General features: G+C 41.1%; 2 protein-coding genes across 2 annotated transcripts; both read left to right on the top strand.

Annotated features, from left to right (window-relative positions):
- Positions 1–255: 255 nt before the first annotated feature.
- LOC306706621 (C-C chemokine receptor type 4-like) lies at positions 256–2848 on the top strand (the record flags this gene model as incomplete). The annotated part of the gene is made up of 1 exon (XM_079173764.1): positions 256–2848. The coding sequence occupies one exon, from the start codon at positions 256–258 to the stop codon at positions 1339–1341; it is 1086 nt and encodes a 361-aa protein (XP_079029890.1). The 3' UTR covers positions 1342–2848.
- A 2490-nt stretch (positions 2849–5338) lies between these two features.
- tmem70 (transmembrane protein 70) lies at positions 5339–9903 on the top strand. Its single transcript, XM_079173769.1, has 3 exons — positions 5339–5568; positions 8323–8410; positions 9348–9903. The coding sequence occupies exons 1-3, from the start codon at positions 5362–5364 to the stop codon at positions 9791–9793; spliced, it is 741 nt and encodes a 246-aa protein (XP_079029895.1). The 5' UTR covers positions 5339–5361; the 3' UTR covers positions 9794–9903.
- The last annotated feature ends 1947 nt before the right edge of the window (positions 9904–11850 follow it).

Genomic DNA, 11850 nt, shown 5'->3' with positions numbered 1-11850 from the left:
TTAAATCTTTAGTAAAGGTCCGGTTCATTTACTACTTCGAGTTAACTTACATGACATTTTAACATTTGGCCACTTACATTTGGCCACCCATCTTACAGGAGAGAAAAGACTGGCTTCTATGTTGTGTCTCAGAGTGTAGCTGAAGTCCAGTACATCTTATGTGATAAGGACCAGCTGTGTTTTATGAGAGATTTCTTCAGCCAACAGACTAACCTTTGTATCTTTATATATTGTCTCACAGGTCAAATCCCAGCCATGAGCTCTGAAGAATATGAGATGTTCAAGGATCTTTTGGATGAAGCCTCTAACACGACTGATCTTACCTATGTGCTCTCTGAATTGGTCCGGATATGTGAAAAGCAGGCTGTCAACGAGTTTGGTGCGAGATTCATCCCAGTTTTCTACTATGTCAACTTCCTCCTGAGTTACCTTGGTAATGGGCTCGTCCTCTTCATTATCTACAAGTATGAGAAGCTCTGCACAGTGACAAACATCTTCCTCCTGAATTTGGTCCTCTCCAACCTTCTCTTTGCCGCCAGTCTCCCCTTCTGGGCAACCTACCATATGTCTGAGTGGATTTTTGGGATGGTTCTGTGTAAGATGGTCAGCAGTGCCTACTTCATCGGCTTCTACAGCTCCATCCTCTTCCTCACACTCATGACATTTGACCGATACCTTGCAGTGGTTCACGCAGTGGCAGCCGCTAAGAGCAGGAAAAAGGCATATGCCATCATTGCCTCAGTGGCAGTTTGGTGCATTAGTATTGTAGCGAGTATGAAAGAGCTGGTTTTCCAAAATGTGTGGAAGAGTCCGTTGAATGGCCTGATATGTGAGGAGTCAGGATACACTGAGAGCACCATGAAGCGCTGGCGTCTGGTCAGTTACTACCAACAATTCCTGCTCTTCTTCCTCCTCCCTCTGGCCATGGTGATGTACTGCTACATCAGCATCACTGTCCGCATCCTATCCACCCGCATGAAGGAGAAGTGTCGCGCCATCAAACTCATTTTTGTCATCATCTTCACCTTCTTCGCCTGCTGGACACCCTACAATATTGTGATCCTCCTTCGAGCTATTCAGATCTCTCGCCCCAGTGAAGGTGACGACTCGTGTTCGGATGAAGAAAGCCTGGACTATGCACTGTATGTGACCCGGAACATAGCTTATTTGTATTGTTGCATTAGTCCCGTGTTTTACACATTTGTGGGAAAGAAGTTCCAGAGCCACTTCAAAAGGCTGATGGCTAAGAGGATCCCCTGTCTGAAGAGACACATGAGCCTCAGCAGCCAGAGCACCAGAACCACATCCCAGAGGACACCACACTCCGCTTATGAGTACTAGACAGACAGGCAGACACCAAATTTCACTCCAAACATGGAGTTCACTCTTCAATGCTGTAAAATCTCATTTTCAGTTAGAAACAATCAAATCTTTCAGCATTAAAGTTGAAATATACTATAATATATATATATATATATATATATACAGGACTGTCTCAGAAAATTAGAATATTGTGATAATCCCCATACGTGTGATTTAGTTTACTGAACCAAGCTGAGTGTTTTTCAAGGCTCAGGAAACCCTTGCAGGTGTTTCGAGTTAATTAGACGATTCAAGTGATTAGTTGAATACCCTACTAGTATACTTTTTCATGATATTCTAATATTTAGAGATAGGATATTTGAGTTTTCTTAAGCTGTAAGCCATAATCAGCAATATTAAAAGAATAAAAGGCTTGCAATATTTCAGTTGATTTCTAATGAATCCAGAATGCATGACATTTTTGTTTTTTTAATTGCATTACACAAAATAAAGAACTTTATCACAATATTCTAATTTTCTGAGACAGTCCTGTATATATAGAATATAGCAGCAACCTATATATATATGTAAATTTATAAGGGAGCAGAGAATGAAGTTGCTCTCTCTTTCTCTCTCTGTGTGTGTTGTAATCCGAGCTTCTCTCTGCTCTGTAGACAATGCCGGGCTGGCTTCATGGGCTTTTAGTGCATGTTCGTGCACGTGAGCGAGCCCCACTGGCTTGCACATGATAATGTTGCGGTAGCGTAGCGCCCATCCACCGGCCCCCTCAGGTAAACACTGTTAGCTCTGTCAGCATTTTAACCATATTAGCACTGTTAACACTGTTCGCACCGTTCGCTGTAAACCGCTGGTCAGCGTTGCCATGTTGAGAGCCGCCCAGAGTCAATAGAAATTCTCCCAATCTCATATATAGCACCTTTAACTTCCTTAGATAATCAGTTTCAAGACTGCACAACCACAGACTGCTTAACATCTACTTCTTACATTGAAGTTGTTAGCTTTTATCATACTTTTCTTTTTTGCTCTGTGCCATAACTGTGGCCCTCACTCCCAAACATACAACTCCCAAATGAATATTTTTTTCTTAAAGGATCTGTGTAGGATTCAGTGGCATCTTACAGTGAGGTTAAACATTGCAACCAACTGAATACCCCTCTGGTCACGCCTTAGCAAGCGCTATTTGAACACCTTGCCCCCCATACCAGAATTTGTCCAGGAACCTTAATGTCAATGTGAGTTGAGGCAGACCTCAGCAACCCAGTGACGGACATAGCATGTTGTGCAAAGTAATTATTAAACATTGCTTTTCTTGAGGAAATTTAGTCCATGTTTCTATGTGAGGCTGAGAGATTTTAAGCATCTGCCTCCGATCTGCTCTTGGTCTGGTCCTTAAACTGAGTGTTTCAATCTGGTTGAGTCAATGTTGAATGCAAAGTGTATGTTTGTAGTGTGATGTGTTTGACATATCTTGTATAAGTGCTTTAAAATAAACTTAACCCTTAAATAAATATGCCAGTCAATAACATCTGTTGTTTTATGGGAACACGTTTTTTTCTAATTCTTTTGTATTTTGTGGGTTTGGGTGAATGTTTAGATCGTTTCCCTTTTATGACAGAACATCTGTCATCATTTCCTGTCAGCTAAGCACATTCATCTGAATCACTGTAGTCAACATGAATGTATGATAACTCAAAGGTGATTTCAACATTTGGTTTGAGGCATTACACTAATATCATAAATTAGAAATTAATATTTTTTTAATTCATATACTTTGCCTATTTAAAAAAAAAAAAGGGGATTTTTTATGCAGTGGAGTGCCGTCTATTCACCCTCCTTAACAATATTTGGCGTCAATGCCTTGTAAAGCTTATATCAGCAGAGGATAAACTGAAAACTATACCTCTGTCAAATGACACTGTAAGTAGACGAATTGATGACATGTCGGATGACATCAAACAACAGACCACAGCTCGAATTTAGGCAAGTAATCATTTTGCATTACAAATGGACGAATCGACAGACATAACAAACAAAACAGTTTTACTCGTTTACGTGAAACATGTAGGACGAGGACTGACAGGAACAATTTATCTGCACAAGAGAGCTCCTTACTACTACGACTACAGAGGACACTTTCATCTCAGGTTCAAACTGCACCATCTTTTCATTAAATACATTTGAGAAGTTGAACATCGACATAATAGAATTACAACACAGTCAGTGCATATGATATAAATGATTCATATAATGAGAGTAGTAAGCAGAAAAATAATGGGAAAATTACGACTGCTAATAATTACAGCAGCAGTAGATATAATACAATAATAAAGTTATACAAGCAATAATGGTAGCAGTGATAGTAATAGAAATGTGACTAACAATAATGGTAGCAGAGGGTGTCAGACTGGGCCTCGACAGGAGGCAGGACCAGGGTCCAGGCATAACCACCATCCATGGAAACCTGCCATTTTAAAGGGTAGTTCATTCAACGTCAATATCAAAAATATCAGATGCTGAGATATCCTGACCTTTTGTCCCTAGTATGGTTCATTCAGTATGCACACTGACGAGGTACATCTAGGGAAAAGACCTCAAATGTACCTCGCCATAGCAGCCTCCATGAATCACAAGGCTCTGTAAAATGAAGCTTCAACCACACCTCTAATCACCTGTGAAGTTTGTCTCAGATTTCCTTGAAACAGACCGTGCTTTGTGCTTTAAGAAGTTTGACTAACGCCGTCTTTGATTACATCTAATATTCAACTCACTTGGATTCCGAACTGCAGATCAATCCGTCTGAGTCAGGTGATGATCTCCCTCTGCAACCACAGGCTACATCCCGACAGAGCCATTTACACTCGGGAGTGCACATACCTCGGCCTTGTGGGGACTTACACTTAAGCCTATACGTTAGATTACATTTCCCCAACTCCTGATACTGTAGATCTCAGTCCTCTTCTATCCAAACGGACATAGGCAAAGCCTCCCTCACACACAGTTCTTAACAAGCTACCATGGTGCTCTCCCAGTGTGCTCTTCTCCTTGCATTGGCTGTCTTCATATCCACAATCAGAATCCATGAGATACATTAGAGACTGGACTATAGCCCATCTCCAGTCAGCCCTTAAAGGTAAAGGCATTCCCTGCAAACACAGTGACAAAAAGCTAGTCTGTTTCACCTTTACTCAGCTTCCATCAATACTCCAACAAACACCAGGCTTACTGTGCTTAGAACATCCTCGCCATCCTTTTCATCCGTGTTTGTCCACGTTTGCCTAACAACTACAGACTCCCCTACATTAACATTCTCTGTTTAGAGCATATTGTACACCACTCTACGATGCACACTTGTGGTCAAACTATAAAAAAACAAGCTTCCAGAGACTTCAAGTAGGTTACCATGATGCCATGAGAATATTACTAAAGAGACCGAGATGGAGTAGTGCCAGTGAAATGTTTGTGGCTGCAGGAGTATACTTTCCAAACTGTTTTATGAAATCTTATATATTTATTTGCCAGCTTAATCTGAAAATGAAATCTTGGTTTTATCCAACATACGGTTTAGTAGCACACACTACCAGTCCCAGCTGTGGAGACATTGGTACAGCTGTCTCTTTGTAAGGCACTGCTAGGCCTAGTACTTTTATTGTTCTTTTGTATGTAATTGTATCGATTTGTCTACCATACTACCATTTACCAAATGGACACAGCAACCTTAACAGTACATCATAGGAAAACATCCAACAGGAAACTTACACTGGAAAGACTTACGACACAACTTATGACAAACTAAAAATAGGGCGGGCAGAGAAAAAAAGTACAAGTATATTAGAGAGTGGAGACAGTGCTGAAGGGCTGGCTGCTGAAGTGGTTCGGCTACCTTTTTTTCAGGGCGGCTGGTCTGACAAACGTGGGGAATAAACCTGAGGGTGGCAGTAATGCAACATCGTGGATGACAACTGACGTAAAATCTCCAAGAAGAAGAAGAAGAAGAAGAAAAGCGGAGGCGGAAGTACTTCAGCGTGTGTGTAATGCAGTATGTCAGTCAGGGTCGCTAACACAATAACTATGTTTCCAGTAAATATTGTGCGTAGATTAGGACAGTGTGTAGTTTCTCAGTCGCTCAGTAACACGGTCCATAGGGTCGAGCGACACGCTGCTCCGCTCACCGTGTGCTGTTTCAGAGGAGAGGGGAGGAGCCAGCTCCATGCTCACAGAAGCGCCTTCCTCAACCTAACCCTACAGGTACTCCTTCATATTTATACTCCAAAAGTATTCCCTGCTCAATGACATTCCATTTTTTTCAATTCCATTTATTTTGATAGCGCAATATCACAAATCACAACTTTGCCTCACAGGGTTTTACCCTCTGTACACACGCGACATTCTCTGTCCTTGAACCCTCACATCAGAACAGACAGAAACGATACATGGCATGAGAGAAGTAATAGCAGTAGTCATAATAACAGTAAAAATAATTACAACTAATAACAGCAGCAGTGGATATAGTAGAATAATAATACATAAATATATCATACATTATTATTAATAATTGACAATAAAAGCAGTAGTAATAGCACTAATAGAAATATAAATGTGACTAATAATAATAAAGATAGTAGCAGTGTGAGAGAGGAAGAGGAGGAGGAAGAAGAGGAGAGAGGAGCTTGGTGTGTCCCAGGACATCCCCAGGGAGTCTAGGCCTAAAGCATACCCAGACTAACATGTATCCACCAAACGTTAGGTTACACTGATGTGCTTCACCCTGTTCAGGTAAGAATACTACTGCCAATTGCAACTTGAAACGTCACAAAAAGCAAAAGGTTTCCGTGTATTCTGAGCTTGTTTTCGCAGCGTTGCATCAGTACAAAATAAATGAATCACTTCATCAGGCTTGGGTTGCTCGTCCCTTTCCATCGAGCATCAGCACTCTCATCACAGGTGGCTTACTTACACCCTGTGGCTGGAAAACCCATCGGATCACACAACTATATTATAATGCAGAGACCATGAGCTATGCATGTTTTACACATTTTTAAGTGTAAAAAGAGATAAAAAAATGATCACTTACAGACATTCCTCTCTGCATATATATATATATATATATATATATATATATATATATATATATATATATATATATATATATTAGTGCTGGGCAACGATTAACATTTTTAATCGCATGATTTTTTTGCGATCAATCGCATTATTATGCACAAAGTTCAATAATGAATTCAAAAGTAGTGTACTGCGCACTTTTATTTTAAAAGTACTGCTATATGAACAAAAGGGCAATAACATTTGGTTTGCAAACACTTTAAACAAATCAGGTTCTTTTTAACAGCAGTATTCCCTTTACACAGTAGTAGTTATATCTCTTGCACTATCTGTGCTCAGTGTGCTGACTTTATGTGAAACGTTCCACTGCTGTACAACAGCAATAAAATGTCTGTCTTCTGTTTTCATGACAGTCAGAGCATGTGAATGCAGCTCTACTGTTCATCAATATCATGCTGTGACTACTGGACATCACTGGGTAACCATGATCACCTCGGTTACAGCATTATATTGATTATGCTAACCAAGGCAGCTACACGACAGGACACACACAAGCTACATGCTTTTGAAAACTTTTGCTGAGACCCGAGTGGATTTACAACTCAACAGCCACGTTCACAGGAGGACCTCTGACTGGAACTGAACTGAACCGATGTTCTGAACAACCACGGTATTAAACTCTTTGTTATCAAAGAAAGGAGGATGGACTTTGTCTTTATGTGAAGTGCTCTTACATCTGCAGTAACGTTACTACTGTTAGATTTTCTATGGTGTTGTTTTTATGATATGGTGAATATTGTTCCCTCTGATGTGAATAACAGTTGAATGGCCCGTGCTCTTCAGTGTGCGGCGGAATACGCGTGTTAGCGCTGCAGAGCTGCTGGATTGATTTGTCATGCTTTGTCGTCATATAAATATATGTGACTGGTTCATGTGAGTTTGTTCTTGTTATTGTGTTAATTACATTGATTCTGACTTGTCCGTTAATGACGAAGCATCCCGTCATCGCGGGGTTAGGGTCGGACATTTGATTCTCTGTTTGGGCTGTTTTCTTTTACAAAGCAAGAATGATGGTCTGGAAAAATGGGGATTGTGTGGCGATTGCTTTAGCCCTGTTTGAATCAGTAGGGAACAGCTAAACGCTGCAGGGAGAGTTCGTAGCTTGTTTGCTGCTCTTGTTTTCCCGTTAAGCTAGTTTAGCGTAGCCTCCCAGAACACACGTGCTGAGCCTCAGCTGTCTTTTGTTTTGTTTTGTTCCGGGTTCAGAGGTCACACAGCCCGTTGTCTCCTATGTGAGCGCAGTCCACCGAAAATTATATTTCCCACAATTTAAGCTTCTGCATTTTCCAAATGCACTAGTATCATTCAAACGTATTGTTTGGTTCGTAAGCCTCGTACCGAACGGTTTAATACGAATACGTGTATTATTACACCCCTAGAAACAAATAATAACCGTAGCTGTGGCGCCATCATGAGCTTATTCAACTGTAGTAGGACAGCACAGAAGGCCCAGGTATAAAATGCACGGCCCGCCACTATATAGATAGATAGATAGATATATAGATAGATAGATAGCACTAGAACATTATAGGCATAATAGACTTTATGACAACACAGTACATACTATAATAATAGTACTTCACTAACCCATAATGCAGACAAAGAAAACCAAACGCTGTGTTCTTGTGGTTTGCGGACTGTGGAGTGAAAAAATGATCAAACCTTTACTGAAATGTTTTGCATCCTATTGTCCCGTATATGTGACTAGATAAGATTAGGGGGGGACCTTTTGGTTTTGGTTTACAGATCGCATAGAAAGGAAGCCATTTAGAATGATCATGTGAACCACATGAACACCTTTCAGGACATCACAACAGACTCAAGATGTCTAACAGAGTCCTAAAAGCCAGCTCTCATTGTGAATTGTGTTCTGTGTCCCAGTGTCCTTCCACCCGCTGTCTCTCCACCGTGTCCCACTCTGAGGACGGGAACCTCATTTACACCGGCAGCCTGGGCAGTGCTGTTCGAGGTGAGTCACTTTCACCTTGTTACAACTTTGTCTTTTTTTCCTGTGTCTGATATGAGAGAGATTGCTAGTCTTTCCCCCAGGGTACCTGGTATACCAGGGGTATTCAATTCCATTTCCAAAAGATCCAGATCGAGAAAATCTCCTCGTGCAAAGGTCCGGAACATTACAATAATATCTAACTTGCACAATGTAGTGCCATATATATTCAAGAAGCCTAGTAGTAGTAACGTCTCTGTGTAGTAAACCACTGTCAAATCAAATAAAGAAAGTACACATCAATTATATTTTAACAATTATTATTATTCTCAGTTTTCAAATTCAACTGGATGGATTATAAATAATACATAGAAATACATAAATAAATGTTCTTCTCATTTCAAGTAAAAATAATGGCTGGATTAAAGAATAACTTACATAACAGAAAGATTTTGAAAAATGTGCATCTTAAAATAAAGTAATTCATTTTAGAAAAAATAATTTCACTGATTTGTCCTGCAGCTTTAAATGCAGTTAATTCAGGTGTGAAGTGATGTCAATCAAAAAAGCCACGATATTGTATTTTTCTCATCTTCTAATAAGATAAACTAGTGTGCAGGGACTTTATCTGTGGTTATTTAACCACTTGTTTCCGCTCTTTAGAGAATTTCACACTTCATTCTATGATGTCAAATACATCAGTAAATACCCCTCTGATGAATTTCCAAGGTATTCGTCTTAAAGAAGGCAGCTTATAACAAGACGACGTAACAGCCACTGCTCCGCCTTTAAAGCCTCGTGATGGCTCATGAGACTATTGTATTTCATATATAGCTTAATGTTAGCTTTTTATTTCTGGCAATTGCATTCATGCATTAAATCATAAAAGTAATGTTCATTTGTGAAGATTATCTTGCTGAACAGAAAGTGTAAGTAACAGAAAGGTTTTCTCTCTTGTCAGGGGTGAAACTGTTTTCCTACAGCACCAGCGGGACCAGCCTCTTCCTCGTGCCCCACACCCTCCTGAAGACCGGGCTAGTGGTCCAGAGCTTTGCCATGAAGGCCACTTTCTGTGGAGTCATTGGATTCTTCACCTTCCTCACCCCTGTCCTCCTCCACCTCATCACCAAGGGTTACGTGATCCGCCTGTACCACAACCCGGACAGAGACACCTACACAGCCGTTACCTACAGTGTCTTCCTCACAGAAAAGAAGAGTGTGTTCCACCAGAGGCAGGTCAGGATCCCAGCTGTCAGCCAGATGTTCACCAGCTTCTATGCTGGTAAAATGGGGCTCCTGGTAAACCCGGACATGTTCCCTGTTCCACAGGACTACAACCACCTGATGGGCTACGACAAGCCCTTCAGCTTTGACACAGACCAAATAAATAAACCTGATGAGAGCTGAACTGTGCTGGAGTAGGACGTACCCATAGTACATACGTTCACATGTCACACCTGGGTGACACAACAGCAAGGATTTCTCAAACAATATTTCGATGGATATTTCATGTTAATAAATTATATCATCAGTAACCTGTTTGAAATAGTTTTTTCTCTCCCCCATCCCCCCACAAAAACACACACTATGCCAGGCTGAGCAGCCATGTGCCTCAGGTTGTCCATGAATGTGGAATGAGACATGAGGATTGTCTTTAGGGTGTTAAGAGAGGCCTTCAACGGTCTCCTAAACATGTTGCCGCATCAGAGGGATCATGGCTGATCCTTTTGTAGAGCAGGGTGATTCGGCCCGCCACGTCATTTTATGTGGCCCGCGAATCCGCCAGCAAAAAAAAATTCCATTTATTTTGAAAGCGCAATATCACAAATCACAACTTTGCCTCACAGGGTTTTACCCTCTGTACACAGCAGTGGTGGGCCGTCAGGGCCTGCAAAGCCTTCTCTGCTGGCCAAAACAGAATCACAAAGTTAGAGCTATTTTATAATTTAATAATTTTTCTTAAATACACTACATGTATCATTTATAAAAATATTTTTCCCATTATCTTATTTTCTCATTGCACAGTTACTGTGTTCCTCAGTTGCTCTGCTTCCAGTGCAGCTTGTTTTAAGTAGAGTAGGGCTGCAACAACAAATCGATAAAAATCGATTATTAAAAGAGTTGGCAACGAATTTCATTATCGATTCGTTGTGTTACGCGATTATTACGCCACTCAGTGAAGTGCAGTGAGGTTAGTCACTAGTGGCTGGTGAGGCACTGACTATTTCAGAGTCAGATTTACAAATATATGAACCCAATATAGAGCAGCTTAAATCACCATTCAATTGGCAACTTGCACATTGACTACTGGTTGTTTTTCATATTTCGTATCAGCATTCTTTACACACATTGGTAAGGTACATATTTGATTGCACCGGGAGCGTCTGCTCCGCGATCTGTGACCTGCCCCACCAAACTGTTTCAGAAGCGGAGCGCTCGCGGGTGGCGCCACCCGCGAAAATCTGTGTAACAACCACGGATTTATAAAGAGAACAACAAACACAGGTTGAATTGCTGTTGATTTGGTCATATTTCCCTGTTTTTTTAGAATTGTTAAAGCTTAGATATTTAATCTTCAATATTTGCAAGCAAAGTAGAAGAAGAAAAGTGTAGAAGAAGAGTAACGGCACTACAAGCACTACCTCTGTATTTTCCAAATGCACTAGTATTATTCAAACGTATTGTTCGGTTTGTAAGCCTCGTACGAACAGTTTAATACGAATACGTAACGTTATATAGTTACAGCCCAAGAAACGAATAATAACCCTAGCTGTGGCGCCATCATGTGGTTATAAGGTGGTATTTCAGCAGTGAAGGCCCAGGTATAAAATGCACGGCCCGCCACTGGTACACAGACTGTAGAGGCTGATGAAATACAAATTATGTTAATAGCGTTTTGAAATACAATTAAAGCTGCGAGCAGCGATGAACGGGCCCTCGCCTCCTCCGCCGTGTCGGGGTACCGGCGGGTTCCGGCCAGGGCGGACGAGAACTTCCGCGACCGTCGGACGGCGCGTCCGCGAGTGAGACGTTTTTAGTCCTGCTTGAAATGATGCTTTGCAAATAGTCCAATGCTTCCTGTATCCGCTGCCTGGCGCTACAGAACACGTGCAAACATGCATTATGTTGCTCTATGTCAAATGTCAACCACATTGTGTAGAAGTCATGTAAATCGGATGGTGTTTATCAGAAAACGCAGAGTATCTTTCGCCAGCAGGTGGCGCTGTGAGTTCTAGTGAAAATTAGCTTGTAGACATCCTCAGGCCATGAGTCTTATCAAGCATGTGAAGTTTGGGACCGTTTGGAACAAGTCCAGTTGAGTTATATTAGTTCTTTGCATGGGGAATCACGTAAAGTAGCTGCCCGCTACGGCTAAGCCGTTCGGTCAAAAGTACAGCTTTTGATAATTTTTAATCACAATGGTCTTGAGATTGTACTGACAAAATTTGAAGTGGATCTGACAA

Source organism: Pholis gunnellus, assembly GCF_910591455.1.
Source record: "Pholis gunnellus genome assembly, chromosome: 14".
Taxonomy (NCBI): domain Eukaryota; kingdom Metazoa; phylum Chordata; class Actinopteri; order Perciformes; family Pholidae; genus Pholis; species Pholis gunnellus.
This window is presented reverse-complemented; position numbering and strand designations above follow the sequence as displayed.